General features: G+C 43.8%; 2 protein-coding genes and 1 non-coding gene across 4 annotated transcripts; all 3 read right to left on the reverse strand.

Moving 5' to 3' along the window:
- Nucleotides 1-13,084: 13,084 nt before the first annotated feature.
- Nucleotides 13,085-18,281, reverse strand: LOC119278681 (G-type lectin S-receptor-like serine/threonine-protein kinase SD1-1). Of its 2 annotated transcripts, XM_037560019.1 has the most exons (8): nucleotides 18,037-18,277; nucleotides 17,874-17,933; nucleotides 16,616-16,912; nucleotides 15,993-16,112; nucleotides 15,564-15,745; nucleotides 14,076-14,599; nucleotides 13,841-13,991; nucleotides 13,085-13,750 (listed from the first exon to the last, which is right to left on the reverse strand). In XM_037560019.1, exons 1-8 carry the CDS (start codon nucleotides 18,128-18,130, stop codon nucleotides 13,748-13,750), a joined length of 1,431 nt encoding a protein of 476 aa, XP_037415916.1. In that variant the 5' UTR covers nucleotides 18,131-18,277; the 3' UTR covers nucleotides 13,085-13,747. The 2 variants fall into 2 exon arrangements, with proteins under 2 accessions (XP_037415916.1, XP_037415917.1); XM_037560020.1 differs by lacking the exons at nucleotides 13,085-13,750; nucleotides 13,841-13,991 and having other exon boundaries at nucleotides 14,168-14,276; nucleotides 14,389-14,599; nucleotides 18,037-18,281.
- A 3,727-nt stretch (nucleotides 18,282-22,008) lies between these two features.
- TRNAK-CUU lies at nucleotides 22,009-22,081 on the reverse strand. The gene has a single exon. It is a non-coding gene; the product is annotated as a tRNA-Lys (tRNA).
- Nucleotides 22,082-23,187: 1,106 nt separating this feature from the next.
- On the reverse strand, nucleotides 23,188-23,607 carry LOC119282462 (aspartyl protease 25-like). The gene has a single exon (XM_037562688.1). The coding sequence runs from the start codon at nucleotides 23,605-23,607 to the stop codon at nucleotides 23,188-23,190; it is 420 nt and encodes a 139-aa protein (XP_037418585.1).

A 23,607-nucleotide genomic window follows, 5' to 3' on the forward strand; every position in this document is an offset into this window, starting at 1 on the left:
GGCGCCAAGCCATGGCAAGAACGCTGCAACGCTACCGGACCTGCCGGACATCCCTATGGCACAGGATCTGGACAACCCTATGGCACAGGATCCGGACGAGACAACAACGACGACCGTACATTTACCAAAGTCGATAAGTACTTTGCCGAACATGGGTACGCTGACGAGTTCTGCGAGCCTCTTTCTCAAGAACCCAACCAAGACGACTGCAATCTAGCTGGTACGGCGGAGAAATCCAATTGCAATAGGCGTCGTCTGGCGTTCAGTTCTCAGGAGACGCCTCCAGCTCCCGCCTTCACCGAGCCTCAGATAGCTGAGGTGCGAAATATTATCAGCCCCAACACGCTCAAGAAGGCGGTCTGTGAGTAGAACTCGGTCCCATTACAGGAGATCAAGAAGAAGGGATGGAAACGAAAGACTAACAAGGGCGCCGGTGCGAGCCAGCCGGCACCGAGTTCTATCCGTGCTCAGGACGGGCCACCTTCACCTAAGGATATCTCGAGGAGGGTGCATGTGGCGGGTAGGGCGATGCTACCGCCAAATATGCTGAATGCTGCAACCGGTGCTATGTGGAGTCTGCACGACAGTGTTCTTTCTTTGGAGAAGTGGCGTCTCAGAGAGAAGGATGTGGCATACCCGGTTTTCGTGGCCAAGGTGCCAGAGGGCAAGGGCTTTGTGGATGGCGACATCGGGGGTACAATCGTCCTGCGGTTTGATGACATCTTTGCTATGTTTAACCTTCATCCGCTGCACTACACCTTCGTTCGGCTGTTTTCGCTGAGTATGGAGATGCGGATCATTAGAGACAAGACCCCGAACATTGTGATAGTCGACCCCTTCTACATGCGTGCCAAGCACTTGAGCAGCGCTGGGGACCGCCAAGTTGCGAGTTCACACCTCGAAGGCGTCATTCTGGCAAACCCAGATAAGGATAACTTCCTTGTGGCTTACTTTCCCGAGTAAGTCATCCCTTACCGCCCCGTAACATATGATTTCTTAGATTTTGATCGTTCTTTTTTTCTAACATTCCGTGTTCTATGCACACACATTGCACACTCATCCTCTTAAGCCCGAAATATTCCATGGCCACGTATTTCGACCCGAACCGTAACTCCAAGATAGACTACACAAATGTCAAGAAAGTTCTTGATGATGTTCTCCCCGGCTACGCCAAATCTGGAGGCACCTTCACCAGGGCATTTCGTAAGTACGGCAAGCACATGTTCTCACACAATACGAAGTTTTGCTGCGTCAAGAAGCCGCCTGGCAGTCAGAAGGATGCCTACTACGCCCTCCATCACATGTGGGCGATTGTAAGGGACCATCATCAACTTCTGCTACCAGATAATCTCAAAGGTTGGGCCGCGAACCTGTCGGCAATCCAGGACGCGGACCTCAGACAAGAATTCTTTCGCATCCAGTCGGAGTTTGCGGACATCATCCATCAAGATGTCCTTCATACCTCGGGGCAGTTCTACCTCAGATATCAAACGTCCAACAATGAGATAGGTGGAACGCTACAAATGCAGGGTGACAACGACCGCGATTTCATGACCATCATGACAGACGGCGGCTTCATCCACGCTCCTGTCCGATGAGTCGAGTCGAAAGTAGTGATGTGTAGTTCTGAAACATTGATTGGTTCATGTTGTAATTAAACTTTAATGAATTCGTATGTCTCTTTGGTTTGGACAGTCGTTCAACTTAGATGTAATCGATGCTATTTATTAGTAGGACCATGAATCATGCTATTAATGTCTTGCTTTTCTCATCTAATCCTTTTGTTGCATACTTACATATTGCTTATGTATTGTCTGTTGTTTGGCTTGTGCATAGAGATGTCGTCGTATGTCGTGTACAAGGGTAAGGTTCCCGGAGTCTACGACGACTGGGAGGAGTGTCAGAGACAGGTTCACCGTTTCAGCGGTAACAGTTACAAAGGGTACACCACTAGGGCGGAGGCCGAATCTAGATATGCCTGCTATCTAGCGGGAGAGAGGAGGGAGCGTTGGAGGAACCGGATGAAGACCAGTTTGATCGCGATGATGCTCATCGTGATGACCACAACTCTCTTTTATGTGATGGTAGTTTAGATGATCGATATCGACTTGTAATGTGAAAACAAACTCGATACTCGCGGTCTTGAGACTTGTAATGTTTTATCTTTGTTCGGTATTTTGAATTCGAAGACTAATATGATGAATTGTATTCGGAGACTAATCTTCTATTGTATTCGATGAATCTGATGTTGTTGTGTGCTGCTGTCTATATTCTGTCCAATAATATATTTTGTAACCTGTGCAAAAATCAGAAAAGCAAAAAAAACCCTAATATTCATACTAATGGCGCATCACCAAAACGTGCGTCATTAGTATGCCAAAAGGATACTAATGGCGCATCAAGGCACGGTGTGCCATTAGTATGACAAAGCACATGGTTACGTATGGGCCCCCGGGAGGCATACTAATGGCGCACGGTGTTACATACTAATGGCGCACTTGCTGGTGCGCCAGATACTAATGGCGCACCGGAGGTGCGCTATTAGTAAAAAATACTAGTGGCGTGCTTCTAATGGCGCACCGGTAGTGCGCCATTAGTAGGCAAAACCGGTGCGCCATTAGTAGGCCTTTTCCTAGTAGTGCTGGGGCCACAGTCGCGTTTCCCTGCCACGTTGCACGCATCGAGGAGGACTTCACTGGCGGGGGGGGGGTGCATCGGGAGACGGCGAGGGAGGAGTTGCGGCTGGTGGGGGAGTAATTAAGGCGGAGGGAGGATTTAGATCGAGATCAGGTCAGGTTGCTCCCCATTCCACCCTTCCCCTCCTGCTCGCTCCATCCCCCACTCTGTTTGCTCGAGCGCACGGCAGAGATGGTGGAAATCCGCAAAGAGAAGTTGCGGAGGTTTGCGGGCAGAGATGCGCGCCTGCGGATCCGCCTGAGAGAAATCGGGGCTTTGTACTTGAGCAAGTGCGAGATGTACGCGGAGGCGGAGGCGATTGTGGAGAATCTGACGGAGGCGGAGGAGAGATCTCTGTTCGGGCGCGGAGGACGCAAGCACTCGCTGCAGGTGCTGCTGTGGGCGGCGGATCAGGCGGATTCACTGGTGAGGGCAGTGGCGAGGAAGTGGGTTGCCTTCACCATCTTCGCGACCGCGAACCTCGCCCCCGCCATGAGGGAATCGGCGCTTCGCCCTCGAGAGGGAGTCCTGGCCCTCCCTGCTCCAGGGACGGCCATGGCTCCGATCGAGATCCGTGAAGACCCAGTGGATCAGGCGCCGCAGGAGGCGGCGGGGGGCGCGGCGTCGCTCTGCTCACCTCGCCGCGACTACATCAACTTTGAAGGCTCTGGTGCCTCGCCGTTCAGCACACCTCGCCGGGAACAGAGTCTGAATCCCTCACTGGCTGGCAACCGCTTCTGGGTGCTAGCTGGTGAGGATCCAGATGATGTTTCTGACGAAGATTACGCCATTTCAGGTACGATTCATCGTGCTACCTCTAGATACCTGGCATATACCTGCGATGGTGAGGATAGCCAGGGGGATATTGATACTCAGCGTCAAATTAGATGTGTTAATCGTAGATTGAGAAAAAGGATGGATGCTTATGTTCAGAGTCTCCTGTTTAAAGATGAAAAAGGTAGGAATGAGAAAAATGGGGGTATGAATCAAAATGAGTTCATTCACATTGACTCACCCAATTGGGGGGAATTTCATAAATAGAAAATTGATATGGCACTAATCAGGATCAGGGATGCGATACCCAAGTTATGGGATCTACCCAGATTTCCTGAATATATGTTAGATATTGATAACACCTATGTGGGTAGTGATATTGAGAATAATAAAGCTGATGAGAGAGACATATTTAGGTGTGTAGAAACATCAATTGATAGTGAGATGAGGATGGATACCATTCCAGAAAATGTCATGCTGGAAGAAGCAATGGTGGAAAATTAAGCTTACTTTTCCCCATACGGGTCAGGAGCTGAAAAGTGCAGGTAGAAGTGGGGGCCAGTGTGGGGGGAGAGAAAGAGGATCAGGTGGGCTTTGGAAGAGAGTGGCCCAACAATAGATGGTACAAACGAAGCCCAGTTACTGATGATGGAGAAGTGGGCCTATATATAGGGGGGATCCCACCCTCCATCCCCGATCCCGATTTCCTCCACCTACCAAACCCTAGAGAGATCTTGGCGGCGACTGGTGAAGAATAAGAAGTGGTGAAGAGAAGCCTTCACTGGGGAGAAGAAGAAGACATGGCTGGCAGACAGGAGAGTTGGAGGCCAAGGCCTGGAAGAGGAACATATCAAGGAGATAGAGGTAATTTCTATGGCAGATCTGAGCATTTCGGGAGAGGTTTTAGCAGATAAGAAGAGAGAGAGTTAGATGGGTATGGCTGAAGGAACAAGGAGGGGGGTTTGAGAGGAGGATCTGGGACCAATAGCAGTGGCTCTCGTGGGGATGGAAATTCTGCTGGAAGTGGCAGGGAAGGAGATAACAAGTTTGGCAAATTTGCATCAGATAGAGGGGGCAATCAACAGGAAAGATATCAGGCTGGGGAAATGAAAGCAGGCAGGAGAGTGGGTCTGGAGTTAACACAAATTTGGGGATGCAGGGAGGGCCAGTTCAGTTGGCAGGTGGATTCCCTGTGATGAACAGCAGTAGCTTTCCTCAGCTTGTGCCAATGGGGATGGGGCTTGGACAGTTTGGCTTTGTGCCTCAGGAACAAATGGCACGGCAGTATCAGTTCCTCTTATCCAACATGCCAAAGCTGGAAACTCTACAGCAGCAAGCAAATGCTAGAATGGAGGGATCTAAGGAGACAACCAAGAAGAAAGAGATAGGAAATCCTAAAGAACTTTTTTGTGTGAAATGTAAAGAACAGGGACATGTGAAGAGTGACTGCAAGAATAAGGTTTTTTGTGTGGTCTGCCAAAGACCATCTCACAATACTGAGGAATGCACCATTTTAAAACAACCTAAACCAGTTGCTAAGTATGTGGGATATGGAGCCAGGGGTTTGGGGTGTCTATTGGTGCAGAATACCAAGGATATTGTAGCTATTGAGCACATCAATCCCATGGCCTTAGTTACTGTATATGAGGGACAACTGAGTGACACCACAGTGGCTTATGGTTTCAGCAAGATGTTTGACTGGGGGTGGACATGGAGAGCCAAGTTCTAGAGCCCAACAACCTTCCTTATGAGATTTCCTAGTAAGGCCAAGTTGGTGGAGCTAAAGAACTTTGGCAAATTCACTCTGCTGGGCACTGGGGCTATGGTGGAGGTTGATTTTTGGAGTCCAGATGATAAAGCAAAAGGGAAACTTCACTCGGTCTGGATCAAGATGTGGGGGGTTCTTGACACCCTGAGGCATTACTTGGGAGTTTGTGAAATTGGCTCAGCCCTGGGACCAGTGGTTGAAGTAGATGTGGAACACATTCACTCTAGGGAAGAAGTTAGAGTAAAAGTGGGAGTGAGGGACTTGCACAATATTCCTGCTGGCACTGAAATCACTACTAAGGATCTGCTGCTGTATGATATAGGTTTTAAGTTTGATTCTGTAGCTGCACAGGGACGGTACAAGTTTGAGGAAGGAAATAAAAGGAAAATCTTTGATTACCTTGATCTAGAGAGCTCTGATACACAGAAGGAGAATGAGATGCAGAAAAAAAGTAGACAATCTGAATCTGCAAAGTCATTGGTCAGTTTGGGGAGCCTGGGGTTGAAACAATATGAACAAGTGATTCTGAAAGCAGGTGACTTACCCCAGAAAAATGAGTTGATCAAGGAGAAGACAGGGACATGGTCTATTGGGGAGAGACAGAGAGAAGAGGAAAGTCTGAAAGCTAGGCTACAGAAAGCAGAGGAGCTTGCAGCAAGGCAGACTGCTCAACTTATGTTGGAGGGAAAAAGAGAAAAGAAATGGATATTATTAGGAAATCACTAGAAAAAGAGGTCAAGAGACAGCATGAATTATTGCAGCTTAATATGAAAACTAGTGAAGAGGTGAGAGGGTCACAGTCAGGAGAGAAACATGTGGGAAGTGAAGATGAAAAAGAGAATTCTGAGGGAGGAGCAGCAGCAGAAGACAGAACAGAGGGGGAAGAGGTAATGACTGAGTTGGAATTAATGGAACAGGCTGTAGGGCTAGGATATATGGAGCCTGTGGATTACACTGCCAGTCAGGAAACTGAATCCTTTGAAACCAAAATCAAAAAAGCTAGTATAGGAGAGCTGGAATCCCAAGAAGAGGATGAGTTGAGAAGATGCACTAGACTGAAAGGCAAGGAAGACAAAAAAATTACTGATCTGGCTAAAGAGAGATTAGCTCAGAAGAACAACTATGGTGAGTCTACTCCTCCTGATATTATTTCTAGGCCTAATAACACATTACAGCAGATTGCCGAGGGGGTGGGGGTTAGTTTAGGATGTAAACCTGACATTGTCAATCATAACTTGGAATTGATAAAAATGGCTGACCAGGCAAGAATTGATATGTGGTTAGCAGACTACAATAACAAGCAGAAACATGACTCTATATCTGAGGAGCATAACTTTATTGATACTGGAGAACATTCTCTACAAGATTTGCTAGAAGATGAGAATAATGAAAAAGAACAGGAAGAGAATGAAGAATGGGAACTAATGAAAGAGCTTTTCTCATCAAAAAAAGAAAATAAAAAAGGTAAAACTACCAGAGGTTCTGGAGTTAAAATTGCCTCTGTTGTCAAGAACCTAGAATCTTCTGATAGGAAGAAAAAGAAAAAATATGAGGGGTATTTTTTGGAATATGAGAGGTTTTGGGGGTGATATCAAGAAAAGATTCTTGAGGGAGATGATCATGGATATGAGAGTTGACTTCTTGGGTCTGTAGGAGACCATGAGACAACAATTCTCTAGAAATGATTTACGGCAAGTATGTGCAGGGAGGGATTTTCACTGGCATTTTACTCCAGCTAGGGGGAAATCTGGTGGCCTTCTGCTGGGGTGAATTATACCACTTTAGATGTGATCTCTCAAGATGAGGGAGATTATCACATTAAATGACAATCCAAGATATTGAAAAAAGGTTCATTTGGGACTTAGTAGTGATATATGGAGATGCACAACCAGATAGGAAAGCTTTATTCCTGGCTGAGCTATCCAGAGTTCTCCAAAATTCTGTTAACCCTATTTTGATTGGGGGGGACTTCAATATTATTAGAAAAGCTAGTGAGAAGAATAAGCCAGGTTCCCCTGGACATTGGAGTTTTCTTTTCAATGCTATCCTGGAACAGGCTGGAGTAAGAGAACTGGATATGAATGGGAGACAATTCACTTGGGGTAACAATATGCATAATCCTACTTTTGAGAAACTGGATAGGATTCTCTGTAGCACTGAATGGGAAGACACTTACCCCTTAACCCAAGTAACAACATTAACTAGGGAAAAGTCAGACCACACTCCTTTATTTTTGGATTCTGGAGACTTTCAAAAAATAGAGCCAATTTTCAGGTTTGAAAATGCATGGTTTTTGAGAGATGGGATTGATGAAATTGTGCAGAAAGTCTGGAATGATCCTACCATTAAGGGGGACAACATAGATAGATTGTTGGGGAAATTTAGAGTGTTAAGACCTAAACTTAAAGGGTGGAATAGGAACATGAATGCATGGTATGTTGAGTTAAAGAAGGATATCCTACTTAAACTGGATATTATTGATAAAAACTGTGAGGTAAATGGCCTTACATCTGCTGACAGAAATGAGCAGATTGCTTTAAGAGCCCAGCTTGACAGATTGCTAAAACAAGAGGAGGCTAAATGGAAACAGAGAGCCAAAATTGATGAGCTACTAGAGGGGGACAGTAATACTAAATCTTTCATGCCAAGGAAAATGGGAGACTTGGGAGAATAAGATTACTAGGTTAGAACAAGAAGAGGGAATTATAGAAGGAGATAAAAATTTGATGGAGTATATCACTACTTTCTATAAAAAATTATTTGGTCCACTAGATAATTCTTCTGTTTCTCTGAATATTGATAATCCTATCAGGATTCCAAGGGAGTATGGTAACATTTTAGTGAAGGAGTTTTCTTTGGAAGAAATTAAGAAGGTTGTCTTTAAAATGGCACACAATAAATCTCCTGGGCCAGATGGCTTCACTGTTGAATTTTACCAACACTATTGGGAGCTGGTGAAATTTGATCTGAAAGCTATGTTGGATGACTTTGCCAAGAGGAAAATTGACATTGGCAGACTGAACTATGGGATTATAACCCTAGTTCCAAAAGGGTCTGATGCTAATCAAATTTAGAAGTTCAGACCAATCTGTTTGCTGAATGTCCGTTTTAAAATTATTACAAAGGTTTTAATGAACAGGCTAAATTTGGTAGCTGTTGATGTCATCTCCCCTGTCCAAACTGCCTTTGTTAAAGGCAAGTATATCATGGAGGGGGTTATGATCCTACATGAGGCCTTGAATAGCATTAAAAAGAAAAAAGAAAGTGCTATGCTTCTGAAAATTGATTTTGAAAAGGCCTATGATAAAATTAAATGGTCCTTCCTATTCCAAATGCTCAAATTGAAAGGATTTCCAGATAAATTGATTGACTGGGTCATGGAAACGGTTAGAGGGGGAAAAGTTTGTGTCAAAGTTAATGGAAATTTAGGAAAATATTTCTGCTCTTACAAGGGCCTGAGACAAGGACATTCTTTATCCCCTCTAAACTTTTATCTGGCTGTTGATGCTCTAGCTATTATGTTAAATAAAGCCAGAGAAAATGGGCTGGTCAAGGGGGTCCTAAATGATTATACACCACATGGGGTTAATATGTTACAATATGCAGATGATACCATATTTTTACTGCAAGATGACATGGAAAGTGCACACAACTTGAAATGCATCTTATGTCTGTTTGAACAAATGTCTGGGTTGAAGATTAATTTCCATAAAAGTGAACTTTTTCTTTTTGGTGAGGCAGTTGATAAGAAAGATGAATATGCCAAAATCTTCACATGCCCAGTGGGTACATTGCCCATGAAATATATAGGGTTACCCATTGACAAAAATAGAGTTAGCAATAAACATTGGAAGCCCCCAGAGACTAAGATGGAAAAAAATGTGAAACCTGGCAAGGTAGATTACTAGCCAGTGCAGGGAGAGTAACCTTGATTCATTCGGCCCTTACAGGCATACCTTATTTCATGATGTCCTTTTATGGGCTTCCAATGGGGGTTGAAAAACGTATGGATTTTTTTAGAGCCAGACTGTTGTGGCAAGAAGATGATCAGAAGAGAAAATACCATTTGGTGAAATGGTCTAAAGTGTGTAGGCCAAAAGACATGGGGGGCCTGGGGATTCAAAATCTGGCTTGTATGAACAAAGCATTGCTCTGTAAGTGGTGGTGGAAATTATATACAACTGAGGGTTTTTGGCAAAACATCATTCTCGAAAAATATCTTAAAAATAGAACTTTGGGCAATGTTCAGGCCAAACAGGGAGATTCCCAGTTTTGGAGGGATATATTAAAACATAGAGACCATTTTGTCTCTTTATGCAAATTTAAAATTGGAGATGGAAAAAGAACTCGATTTTGGGAAGATTGGTGGATTGGCAATGCTCCATTAAACAAGAATTTCCCTAGACTGTATGATCTCTGCTTTGACAAAAAGAAAACAGTTAAAGAAGTTCTTGATAATGGATTGATAATGTTTAATTCAGAAGAACTTTGCTAGGAGATGCAAAAGAGCCGTGGGGGCATATTAGAGAGGCTTGTAGTTCGGTGACACTGAATGAGAATAAAGATGAAATAAAATGGACTCTGAATAAAAAAGGAGTATATATTGTCAAGTCCTTCTACAGACACCTGATTGAAAATGGTGTCAAGTATCCACATCTATACATGTGGAAGATTAAAATGTCACCTAGAATCAAGGTGTTCATGTGGTTGGCGCTTAGGAAAAGTATACTTACAAAAGATAATTTGATTCGTAGGGGGTGGAAAGGAGATGATAAATGTCATTTTTGTGGCCAAAAAGAGAACATAAATCACCTTTTCCTGTCCTGTTCTGTTGCTAGATTGTTGTGGAATATTTTAAAATGTGCTTTCAATCTAAGAGATATACCAGATACATTAGATGATGTTATGAAAACCTGGGTAAATACCTTTGGAAAAGAAGAAAAAAGTCTGGTCATGATAGGAGTATCAGCGATTTGCTAGACTATTTGGAAACTTAGAAATAGTGTGTTCTTTGACAACAATAGGATGAATGACCCCTGTGTTCCTGTTACTTTGTTTCTTAAAAACTTAAATGATTGGAATATTTTGCAGACAAATCCCGCAAGAAGTGAGTTGATGGAGGCTGGAGTGAAGCTAGTAAGTGAGGTGGCAGAGGAAATTTTCAAAGCAGCTCATGGGTGGCGCCTGAAGACTGGAAGAATCGAAGGGTGATTAGACCTCTCTGCTGCGATGAAGAGTTTCTGTTCCTATCATTTCAATTTCTGGCTTGCTTCATTTTGCTGTAATATGACAAAGTGGATGGCCTTGTAAGCGCTTATGTTAAAACTGTAATGTTGGTGTAGCCTCTGTTCTTATAACAAAGGTAGTAACGCTCTGGGGGCTGGATTTTTCATGAATTCAGGCCTCAGACCACTCCCGTAGGGGTTCTTCCTTTGCCTTGAGGGTTTCGGGGAGGGGAAGGGATGGCTTCTCCTTCTTCCTCAATCTGGCATTTGAAGCCTTTCGTAGGGGAGTGGAGTATCATGTTGGGCGGTTTCTTCTTTTTTCTTTATTGTAGCAAGACTTGGTGATTTCTATTAATGGAAATCGGAGAGAATGCTCTCTTTTATCAAAAAAAAGCTTGTATTGCTCCATGTGCAGACATGAGTTTTATCAGAGCCGGTGAAGCATTTGCACTTAAAGCTACCTCTGACTCCTTCGTTCACTGTTTAGTGGCTAGGCCATCAATAATCCAAAATCCATTGCCAAATCTAAAAGTCAGGTTTGATGAATCCAACAACTGGCAGCAGCAAAAACCTTCAAGATATTGCTTTATCCATTGGGCAATCTGCAGCAGTATATCTACTTACTTGGCAATGACAAACATATACTGATCGATGATATACACTTGTAGATTATGGTGAATTGTACTTACCCGCACTTATCTTTTAGTCTGGACAGAGCTTGGCGATCCAGAGGGTGCTGGTCTCCGTCGGTGGACATTCGATGACAAATGAAAGAAACAGAGGCAACCAATTCAGCGAGGCCGCCCACCTAGCAAAACGCACCAAAGAACCAATTCTTTCTTAAAAAGAGAAGAAGAAGGCGAGGCCCAATCTCAGCCGCCATCTGTCCTTACCTGCCTATGTCCGGCGGGCCGATGGGGGCCCAACCTGAGGCGACATGGCGAGAGAAGAAGGCGTCGGCACTGTGCAGTCCGTCCATGGCGATGGAGACGCCCGGGCAGGAAGGGCTCAATCCGGATGAACCAGCCCGCACCGAGCCCGGCCGCCTCAACAGGAGCTCGTCTCTTTGCCTGCCTGCGGCTCACCGGAGCCACCACCGCCGGCGACCGCCTCCCTCACCTTGTGCCCCTTCTCCTTCGCCTTTCTTCCTCTCTTCCCCGAGGAGCGGGGAGCCGGCGAATCCGTCGGTCAGGAGCTGCGCGGCACCCTCCATCATCGCCGCCGTTTGGGAAGGGACGCGGTCCTGGTCGATGCAGTGTTGGGCGGGCGGCGCGGGGCAGGAGGTGCCGGCGGGATGGAGGTACATGCGATGGGGCACCGGCAAACAGAGGCGGGCGGCGGAGGTGCTACAGGAGCGGCGCTCAAGCGCGAGGTGAGGAGAAGGAGCGGAGGAAGGGGAGGCTGGAGGTGATCCTCGCTGATGATGGTGGGACGCAGGCGTGAGCGGGAGGATGAGAGGAAACGGGACAGCGGCCTGCTGGTGGCTGCCGGCGACGGCGGGTGGCGAGGGATCGTCGGAGCGGCATCATGGACGCCGGCGCCAAGCGGGCAGAATGGATAAGGAATATAAGGACTGACTGCAGACTGCGGGCTAAATTCCAACTAATGCAGGGGCTGTTTTGCAAAAATGAAACGTTTTTTGAGGAACTCACTTGATAAAGGACCGTGGGTTGAATTCAACAAACAACAGGGGCTTTTTTGCAAAAAGGCAATGATGGACGACTAGAAACCTAGTTTGCTTTATTATTAGGTAAAGATAAAGATTGTTGAGTCCTAGAGTCATAGATTGTTGCTGGACGAATATGGGAGGAATTTGCGGGTTGCCGTTTGAAATGCCCTAATAGAAGCAATCCGTGTTTTTTGTTATTGTTTAGTCCTAGAGTTGTAGATTGTTAAACAGTTTTGCTAAAGCACATGTAGATGTGCTCTAAGTATTGCACATTTAAGTGTCATGTCATCGATTTTACGCTAAGATTCGTGCAAGCATTTCTTTTGTCTTTTTTTCTTTTTTTTCTAATTTGATTGACTCACTTAGATGTGCAATATATCTAGATGTGCTCTAGACAAATCCTTTGTTAAAATCCCGCTGTGAAATTTTTGTTGTCTCAGCCCCAGATGAAGTGTATTTATTTGTGCAGTTACCTCTTTGCTAAGTACAGAAAGGAAGTAGTCCTTCATGTTGGTTTTACCATGAAAACACTATGGAAATGCTTCCTTCCGTAACAGTGTGGATCTGCTACGAATCTGATGCCCTGAACAGATCAACTGCAGCACCGGAACCTTATTAGTTAAGGTCTCAACGTTTCCATGATAGTTCAGGCTGATCTTTAGTATTGAAGACGGCAGTTCAATTGGCACCAACAGTTTTCTCCGCATTTGTGTCATTGTGTGGTGGCGCCGTCAGATTCTTCTACATTTGCAGCAAAACATATCACGGGGAAGAAAATCCGAACATGCAGATGAAGGAGAGCAGCCGTGCATCCGGCACTATTAACTTAGGAAAACATGAATGGCGCACATCGATGAAACACATACTCCCTCCGTAAACTAATATAAGAGCGTTTAGAACACTATTTTAGTGATCTAAACGTTCTTATATTAGTTCACAGAGGGAGTATTTTGCCAAGCAGGATTCAGTTAATGCAGCTACTAGCGGATTAAAATCTTCTGTAATCCTTCAAAGCCTACGGTACCAGCCACCAGTGGAAAATAATGATGCGGGTGCATAAAAGCTATTTACAGCATTGGCTTGGATGTCGTTTCAAGCCTATGCATACCGGCAGAGCCTCATTCACCGCAGGATAGAACAACCGCTACAGAAATACGCTGGTCGCCATCCTTCAGAACCGAAATATGATAGGCTTAGTTGGTCCGGTCTATCTGCCTATCTTATGCGTATTTAAGCTTGAACTAATGCAGAAGTATTAAGAGATAAATATAAAATTCCCATGCCTGTTGTCTGCTTTGCTTGATCTTTCATTAAGAACCGAAGCAAAGTGATCAACTATCTGCCATCTGGCTCCTCAGTGATGGTTACGCCATTATAGCTGCATGGAACATTAGCCGATTCATCTTCCTTAGTTGTCGTTAGGTTATAGTATGCCGGATGGTTAGGCTCCGGAAGAGCAACGCTCTCGCTGTTTAGCATCGTGACAACGTTTGACATGGTCGGTCGATCGTCTGCATGCTCCTGTACGCACATTAGTGCAATGTTAATGTACCTCCTAGCCTCCGCCGCATGGACCTCGTTAGCAATCGATGCTTCTAGAAGCTCGAGGCAACGTCCACCTTCCCACAGATTCCACTACTGCAGAAAGTTTATCGTTTGTCACATACAAAACAGGAAATTACTTCGGTCAAAAAGTAATATACAGACGAGAGTTTGCAGAATACTCACGTATCCAAGGAGGTTAAGAAAATCTTCATGCTCATGGAAACCGGAATTCCTTTTTCCGCTAAGGATCTCGAGAAGTAACACACCAAAGCTGAACACGTCAGATTTGACCGAGTAAATGCCTTGAGATGCATACTCCGGAGACATATAACCACTGAAATGGGTTGGAAGCACAAAATTTAATGGTTGATGAATCAGATGATTAATGGTATTCTAATTAATTGTGTAATGTGCTTACTATGTTCCCACCACCCTCCCTGTACTTCCTTGAGTATCATTGGAGCTGAAAATTTTTGCTAGCCCAAAATCAGAAATTTTAGGATTCATGTCCTGGTCCAAGAGAATGTTACTGGCCTTAAGGTCTCTGTGTATGATGCGCAACCGAGAGTGCTTGTGGAGATATAGAAGACCTTGGGCTATCCCTTCGATTATCAAACATCTTTTATTCCAATCAACAAAAGTTGTTATGCTTTCATCTGTACAGTAGAGTGTGCACTTGATAGTATGGACGAAACCGAATCTAAAATATGGTAAAACTACAATGTGCATACCAAAGATAAAGAAGTCCAAGCTCTTATTTGGCAAATATTCATACACTAAAAGTCTTTCTTCTCCCTGAATGCAGCATCCCATGAGCTTGACCAGATTATTGTGTTGTAGTTTTGCAATAAGTTCAACTTCATTTTGGAATTTTGTGAAACCCTGTCCTGAATGTGAGGCAAGCCTTTTAACTGCAATCTCCATTCCATCTGGTAATTGCCCCTGGAAGTATGTAGAAAACTAGGGTATTAATTTTTGTACTAAAATTACAGAAAATAGATTACATGCACTCCATGGGAAAATGAATTTTGGTATATACAGCACATCATATACTCCCTCCATTCCTATACATTTATCTTTCTAGAGATTTCAACAAGTGACTACATATGGAGCAAAATGAGTGAATCTACACTCTAAGATATGTCTATATATATCCGTATGTGGTAGTCCATTTGAAATTTCTAAAAAGACAAATATTTTGGAACGGAGGGAGTATAATACATGGCATTTTTTTGCGGCGGACAATACATGGCATTGATATTCCATTTCAGTGCATTACTTATTTCCTTCTGAGTTTCAGTCCATTGTCGAATAGGGTAAAATAAAAATGTTTATTAAGAGTTTCTTAATGTTTCCTTTTTGGTTTAAGGCTCCGTATAATTATGCTAATCATATTTGGTCGACATACATTTATAATACTGGATTTTAGGCTACATATATGTATATCAAGCAACTGTATGTGTATTTTTTTTCTTTCTAGGGCAATGATAATAAGATAATATAGTATAATGGAATCGTGCGACTGTGCCTTTTTTGCCATAGGTTGCTAGTATACAAGATGGATGACACGATGACTTCCACTGTAGATATTTGAAATTATATAGATAATTCTCCCACAAATAAGTTTGAAAACTACGCACATCATAGCACAATTCGTTATATATTGGGCTATTAATTGTAACTATAAATAACACTATTGGAAATATATCAGAATATATTTTAGGCGTGCACACATTTTGTAACAGTAAATAGCACTATTGTAAATATATGAGAATGTGTTTCAGGCGTGCACACATAAATGTATTGGTTAGTAGCCAGCTAAATCTCCATTTTATTGAAGCTAATCATGATTTAATACTTTTTTGGAATGAACATATATTTGAATATTTTCAAGACAACATATTACCTTGTAGACGGGCCAAAAACCACCTTGCCCAAGTAGGGTTTCTTTGGAGAAGTTGTGTGTAGCATGCAATATCAAAGAAAAGTCAAAGAGAGTGCACTCTGAACTCTTCTCTTCCAATCTCGGAACCAATGTGTCTTCTTTCAGCCTATTCATGGCAGCTTGATGGTGCAAGTTTACCTTTCCTAAATTGATAGGACACAGTCATATACACCATTTATCTGGGGCTAAAACCTAAAGACTGCCTACATTTATGTGTCTTCTTTCGTTTTAGAGGAATATTGTAGGAGCAATTTTAACATGCCGTTGATCTCACTAATTAGTGGTTTGATTAACTCTTACTCTATTACCTCACATGTAAAAATAGAAGGTAAGAGGAACCATGTTAAAAATTATCCATGTTGTAGTGAATGAATCGTGATAAAAACAAACCTGTTCGTCGTCTTCTCATCCATATAGCGGAACAGATAAAGCACATGAGTATTGAAAGTAATGGAGCTGCCACAGCAATAATCCACAGCGCCCTCTGGCGTGAGTTGCGTGATTTGTGTCCTAGAAAAACATGAATTCATATATAGTCCTCATATATAAATAACAATTAATCCCTTTAGTGATATAGACACTGAAAAAACAGTTGTTTTTTGTGGATCATCTCACTCGAACACACTTCAGCAATTGAACATAGGTTAGGCCATTTCACAAGGAAACTTCACCTATTTCATTGACCTTTGCACCATTCCGGTTCTAGCATCTTTCTCCATTTCAATAGACATCTTTTTTAATTCACATAACATAATTCTTCTACTTATTTATATTTATTCATCTATTCCAATGCTCATGTCTACTAGTGTAAAAATGCTACCATGTACATAACAAGCTAATTTTCATAACAGTGAAAAGATCTAAGTATCAATTTTCCTTGTAAGTGGAGATTACCATTATGTAGACTAAATCAACTGACATGTCTATAAGATCGTTGAGAGCAAAGTACCGCTCAATGGAACAACAATGCTCCTAGTCCACAGTCCACACAAGAGAGCAATCAAAGGACATACCTTGAACTCGTTGCCCACCATTTGACATACCGGTTTCTATTGCTGGAATGGCTTCGCAAGAAACCCCTTCCATGCCTACTAGGCACTCGTCGAATAGACCGGCTGGGTACGTGCCCTGGACGTTGATGTAGGCTAACATTGTGGCCGCACAGTTAGTGCTCTGCATGTTGTTATACGCCGCAAATGGGCATGAAAATTCCTTGAAAGCAGCACAACATTCCATAGTAGGATGTTGCAGCCCTTTGCACTTGCTTGTGATGATCGTGTAGTTCTGGGACTCAAAGTCCGTAGGGCAGTCTGATAAGCATGGACATGAATAAATGCAAGCATATCAGATGAACGCACTGGAAGTCATATGCGCTTCATCTCGTAAGAAGGTTGATGGATGTCCAGTTGTCTCAACAGCCAGATAGGTTGTATTGGAAACTGACTAAGGACGGCGTGTTTTCGGTCAAATCCATGTACCTGGATGTCATAAACTCTAGTGTCATCCCCTCCTTGAAGCATGTCTGGAAAGTGAAGGTGCCTTTGCGAATCAAACTGTTTATGTGGTTTGTACATAAACAAGTCATTTTGACAAAGGATAATCTGGCAAAACACAATTGGATGGGTTCTGCTAGGTGTAGCTTTTGTGATCATAACGAAACTATCAGACACCTCTTTCTTGATTGTCCGCTGGCTAAGATTCTTTGGCGTTCGATTCATATTGCTTTTAATATTACTCCACCTACCTCCATCAACGTGTTATTTGGAATGTGGCTTGATGGGGTTGATTCAGATATAGCGAGGCACATTCGTGTTGGAGTTTGTGCCTTATTATGGGCAGTTTGGAACTGCAGAAATGATTTGGTTTTTAACAAAACATCGAACATTCACTTTTTGCAGGTTATCTTTAGGGCCACAACATTGATCCGTATGTGGTCGCTACTCACTCCGACGTAGGCCAGGGGGCGTTTGGCTACTGCGTCTACCCGATGGGAGATGGTAGCTCGGGTTATTTTCAACCGGTTTGGATGGCGGTCATGTAATAGGATAAGCATGTAGTGCTCCTATTTTATTTGCCAGCCAGTTCTGGCTTTCGGTCTGGCTCTTATGAGCGTTTTGTTTTATTTCTTACTTTGAAACTTGGCGACTTTGTTACTGGATTTTTTAGTAATATGAGCCGTATGCATCTTTCTGATGCAGAGGCTGGGGTAAACCCCCTTTTCTAAAAAAAAAACTTAGTAAGAAGAAGAGGGGAAACCGTGAAACTACGTACCGTTCTTGGTCTGCAGCAAGCTCCTCCCCGTCAGTCCGGTGCTGGCCTGGGACGCTCTGTCTGCTCAAGCACCAAGAGAACAGAACGAACCCATCACAATCCGCTTCAATAAGCAAAATACTAGCACTGCGCAGTAGTTGGGAGCACCGGAGCACGCACGGACCAGACAGGGAGCGGGAGGGAGACGCGGAGGCGGAGGCGAGCCCGGCCAGGACGGCGGCGCAGAAGAGGAAGATGAACCGACGGGCCAGCGCCATCGCTCGCAAGCTGCTACAGCTTCTTCAGCGGAAGGGTGTGTGGCTCTTGGGGGAAGACGGCCTGGCACTCTGTTCTGTGGACTAGTGGTGCGGTGCAGTGCAGGCGGCTATGGGGAACTCTAGTCTAGTCTCCGCTAGGCGCTAGCACTTCAAAGGCGACAACAACCACCATGGCAGCGCAGTATGTGTGGTCGAGGTAGCTTCTTAATCCTACCATGGGCTCGCCAACTTCTCTCAGCCTGCTACGATCAATAGAAGTGGTGGGGAAGCTTTCCCCTCTCGCTCTCTTCAGAAAACCAACACTGTAGTGGTCAACATAGCCTTCCCCTATAATTATCTTCAGAAAACAAACACTACAGCTACTTCGGCCTGATGGAAAAAAATAAGACAATAAGAAACAAAGCTAGTGGGGATAATAATGCACTCTGCAGCTACTTCGGCCTGATGGAAAAAAAAATCAGGGTACAAATTATAATTCAAACCATAGCAATTCTTCTTGCAAAAAATAAAATAAAATACAACTGTTCTGAAACAAAATAACAGCGATTGAAATAGATATGAGATTAAAACCGTGGGGAGGCCAATAATAGATTGGAACAACCTGAATATGACCGAGGAGTAGAAGTAGACGTGCACCTGCCACACCGTATTTTCTTCGAAATTTGTACTTTTGTCTGTCACTTCTTCAAAACTTGTACTTCTGTCGGTCTCCTTTTAACCTTCGCATGTTTGGTTGGTCAAATTTGGGGTTTGTTCCTCGATGTGCTGCAATCACTAGCGGATTCACCATGGGTCATCGATGTACATGTACATACATTTTTTTTTTTGCGCGCACACACACATGTGATATATCACAGAAATAGCAACCTACGGCCTATAGGCCCATTAGTAGCCCATTTCAGAAGTAATAATAAGCCAAAGAGCACCAACGAGCAGGCTTCACATAGGAGAGATGCACACAGCCCCAGCCACCAGTCAGAATCTTTCATCCGCCCATGGACGAGCCGACGTCGCGTTACTGACTTGCTTTCAAGTGAACGATGATGGAATTGTTTCTTCAAGTGAAGAATGATGTTGTCATATCTCGCTTGCAGGCCATGACAAAGTGTATGGTTGTATTGTAATTTCCTTCTCTATTTTGCATTTTTCTTAACCTTTTGAGATATTGTTTCTATTGTGAACAATTTGTATATATCCTTTTGAGATATTGTTTCTATTGTGAACTATTTGTATATGTATTCGTATTGCTGTGAACCAGTTGGCTTCTTTGTTAGGGTGAAAAAAACTGAACACCCAAAATTGAATTCCCGGGTCCGCCAGCAGCTGCAATGGGTGTTTTATGCTTGGTTTTCGGTGCTTTGAGGATTAGGTTTGCAACCTTTTTTGAGAGGAGATCGGAATCTCATTGACATCTCGATGGTAATGGCATAACTCTAGACAAATTCTACTAAAATCAAGTTAATCTAAAAAAATATGTCGCCCACCTTGGGCCTCAAACCCAAGACCAGAATGTTAAGAGCCTTGTGCTCTATAGACTGAGTTAGACGGAATCTACCCTAATTTCAAAATTTTGAGATTATACTTTAGGAAACAATAAGCAATGTGAAGTATACACAAATTCTAAAATGGGATTTTTTTTTTCAGCAACACTGAAAAGTTCCCCGCACCTCATACTCGCATTGATCATAGGTTGGAGCTCCTAAAACAAACGTAGAACTTGAGAACTTAATGAGAAATTTGAATCTGAAAACTCAACATTTCTTAGTTAGTGCCATAAGCAAAACAAATCACCAATTCCCATGGCATAATACAAACCTACTATGGAGGGAGTATGTGTTATTACTACTACTACTACTACTACGGAGGGAGTATGTGCTATTCACAATGAAAGAATCATGTGTTAAAACATTAAAATTGAAGGATAAAGTGACATAAAAGATAGACTTATATTCACGACATCAAGTTATCCATAAGAAAGGGTACTTCCCGCAAAAAAGTAGTGCAAATTATAATTGAAACCATAACTATGCTTCGTGTAAAAAAAGAAAATACAAACTATTTGGAAATATTTGAAATAACTGCTTATACCAGGTACTGGGCATACAAGAACATTATGTACTATTAAATAATACCAATAACAAGGATTGAAATATAAACGAGATTGAAATGCTGGAGAGGTCAAGAATAGATTGGAACCACTTGCCAAAAAAAAGAATAGTTTGGAATAGCTTGAATATGATTGAGGATTAGTAGGCACGCACACCACCGCATCGTATTTTCTCTGAAATTTATGTTTCTATTTGCTTCTTCTTTATCCTCCACGTGTTTGGTGAGCCAAATTTGCGGCATTGCCCCTCCACATGTTGCAGTTGGTGTTTTATGCTTGGGTTTCAGTGCTTCATGGGTAACGTTGCAACCTTCATGAGAGGCGATGATATCAAATGTAATTTTCGATGGCAATGACATCTAGCATACTAGGAAGAAAAATCTCTTAGCTCGGTCTAGTATGTTAAATCTTGACTAAGAAACCGTATCGTCTGTTTATATTCCAAAATATTTGTTTATCTTGGTAGTGCTTGCGAATGACAGTACAATAAGGGAAAAAAGCATTGGATCTTGGCAGTGGTTGCAAATGGCAGTACAATAAGGAGAAGGTGTCGGTTCACCTTGTGATGAACCTCTCATCTTCAACCAAAGTGTGTGCAAATGTTCAACGATATTAGGTTCTCACGGTATTCAACTCATGCAGCTTGCCAAATCTTTGTGGGTAGTCCACCTCGTTCAAATTATGTGTTATGTAACTTTCAATGCATAATTCTTGGAGAAAATCGAGATGTAAAAAAGTGCTTATAGATATCACCTTTATCAAAAAAAATTATGGTATCCCTAACCCATCAGGGTTCAAGTCATAGACTTGACACTGGTTCTTGCATTATTCGTTGTTTACACCAGGCCTTTCGGTGCTCGCATTTTCCTGCATTTATTCCAGGCCTTACGGTGATCGCATTTTCCTGCATTTATTCCAGACCTTTAGGGGATGTACGTTTAGTTGGAGGAGACATTCTCATCGACTATGCTGAAGACGTATTCCAAAATATTTGTTTATCTTGGTAGTGCTTGCGAATGACAGTACAATAAGGGAAAAAAGCATTGGATCTTGGCAGTGGTTGCAAATGGCAGTACAATAAGGAGAAGGTGTCGGTTCACCTTGTGATGAACCTCTCATCTTCAACCAAAGTGTGTGCAAATGTTCAACGATATTAGGTTCTCATGGTATTCAACTCATGCAGCTTGCCAAATCTTTGTGGGTAGTCCACCTCGTTCAAATCATGTGTTATGTAACTTTCAATGCATAATTCTTGGAGAAAATCGAGATGTAAAAAAGTGCTTATAGATATCACCTTTATCAAAAAAAATTATGGTATCCCTAACCCATCAGGGTTCAAGTCATAGACTTGACACTGGTTCTTGCATTATTCGTTGTTTACACCAGGCCTTTCGGTGCTCGCATTTTCCCGCATTTATTCCAGGCCTTACGGTGATCGCATTTTCCTGCATTTATTCCAGACCTTTAGGGGATGTACGTTTAGTTGGAGGAGACATTCTCATCGACTATGCTGAAGACGTCGGTGGCGACTTTGTCAATCTCAAGAGTATGTGCTGACTCAGTCTCTCGGAGGTGCTCATTGGAGTGACTGTATGTGCGTATATATGAGCGTCTGCGTATTAAATAAAGAATAAAAATATGGTTTGTATAAGATGCAAAAGGTGATTAGAGAGATCACTTTTATAACAAATATTTGTGGTAAACGAATATGAAACATTGCATTTTGTTTTGATCAATCAAATAGCTAAAAGCGCCTGAAACAAAACATAATCGCCCACCTTGGGGCTCGAACCCAAGACCACAACGTTAAGAGCCTTGCGCTCTACCGACTGAGCTAGACGGGCAAGTGATTCAAATTTTAAAATTAGGAAATATATTGAGGCAAGTTTTAAGTGATGTGTATTATAAACGCAAGTAAAACGGAGAAGTTTCTTGAGCAAACGAACTCTGAAAAGTTCCCTGCTCGCGTTGGTCGTCGGCTACAGCTCCCGGAGGAAACGTACAACTTCACAACTATATGAGCAAATTTCGAATCTGGAAAGGGAGCCGCTACGCGTCTGCCGGCGGATGTATTAGAAACATCCGCCGCATGGAGCTTCGTTAGATCAGCGGCCTGACAGCCGTTAGATCTAACCACCACGCGCGTGACCACCTCTTTACTTCCTTCAACAACCGCTCAGTTTCGGAAACAGATTCCCCTATCCCGCCGTCCTGACACAGCTGCGTCCAGCGCGGCGCCAGCCCCCACCATTGCAAAATCGCTGCCGCCGGCGCGCCGGGGGAACTAGTCCATGCCGTGCTCGCCGGCGTTGCTACTCCTCCTCCGTCTCAGCCCCGTGAGCAACTGCTAGGTCCAATCGAGCATGACGGCGACGTTCTCTCACGCCCAGCGCTTTTTCAGTGTTTTCTGCAAACCGGTGCTATGTTTCTGAAACATGCCTCATGTTGCAATGTCTCACCACTCACTCTCTAACGTCGGGCGCTTCCATGGCGCTGCAACTCGAGCTATGTTTCTGAAATAAGACCCTTGTTGCAGAAAAAAAAAACCTTCACAACTGAAATATTTCTTTTCTTTCTGAAACAAAAGATATGTTACAGAAATCTTTTGAAACAAGACCCCAGTTGCAGGAAAAAAAACCTTCACCACTGAATTTTTTCTTTCTTTCTGAAACTAGTCCTATGTTGCAGAAATCTATTGAAACAAGACCCTTGTTGCAAGAAAAAACCGGTCGCACAGGACTGATTTGTGTTCAGCGTGTCCGCTTGATCAGGATTGATCTGACGGCTACGCAACCGGCGGACGCTCGCGCGTGCATCAGCCTGCTGAAGGTAAGCTTTTTCCATCTGGAAACACAACATTTCTTAGCGCAAAACAAATCACAAATTGCCGTGGCATAATACGTACAAACCTACTACCGCTCAACTAGTACTCTTCGCGCGCGTATATGGATCAGGCCGTGCAGAGCTCTCGCGAGAACCCGACGCGGCCATTGGCGACGTCGAAGAGCACGCGGTGGTTCTGCTGCTGCATGCTGGCCAGGCACGCGACGCCGCCCGACGAGCTGTGGATCATCACGTTCTCCTCAGGCAGTGTCACGGCCGCCCTCGCCCCGCCGGCGAACGTGAACGTCACGCTCGGCACCCGCACGCCACCGCCGGTCATGTTGTAGCACGTGTCGAACCCGCCCAGCGGCGCCGACACAGGTGCCCGCGCCCTGCGCCGGCACGGCCACGTACACGGGGGCGAGAGCCGCGTGAACATGGTGCCCGCGTCCACGATCGTGCCGCCGGTGCCTGTGGCCGGGTCGAACGACGCGAGTGCCGATGCCGGCACGGCCACGGCCCTGCCGCCCACGCGGATGCCGACCAT

This window comes from Triticum dicoccoides, chromosome 3B (genome assembly GCF_002162155.2).
Source record: "Triticum dicoccoides isolate Atlit2015 ecotype Zavitan chromosome 3B, WEW_v2.0, whole genome shotgun sequence".
Lineage (NCBI taxonomy): Eukaryota > Viridiplantae > Streptophyta > Magnoliopsida > Poales > Poaceae > Triticum > Triticum dicoccoides.

Bases quoted from the DNA above. Each gene is read 5' to 3' on its own strand.
- LOC119278681 (XM_037560019.1), bottom strand. From the start codon at position 18,130: ATGGCGCTGGCCCGTCGGTTCATCTTCCTCTTCTGCGCCGCCGTCCTG. The intron at 17,934-18,036 runs GTCCGTGCGTGC...GTGCTTGAGCAG, and splicing joins TCCCTCCCGCTCCCTGTCTG to ACAGAGCGTCCCAGGCCAGC. The intron at 13,992-14,075 runs GTAAGCACATTA...AACCCATTTCAG, and splicing joins GGGAGGGTGGTGGGAACATA to TGGTTATATGTCTCCGGAGT.
- LOC119282462 (XM_037562688.1), bottom strand. From the start codon at position 23,607: ATGGTCGGCATCCGCGTGGGCGGCAGGGCCGTGGCCGTGCCGGCATCG.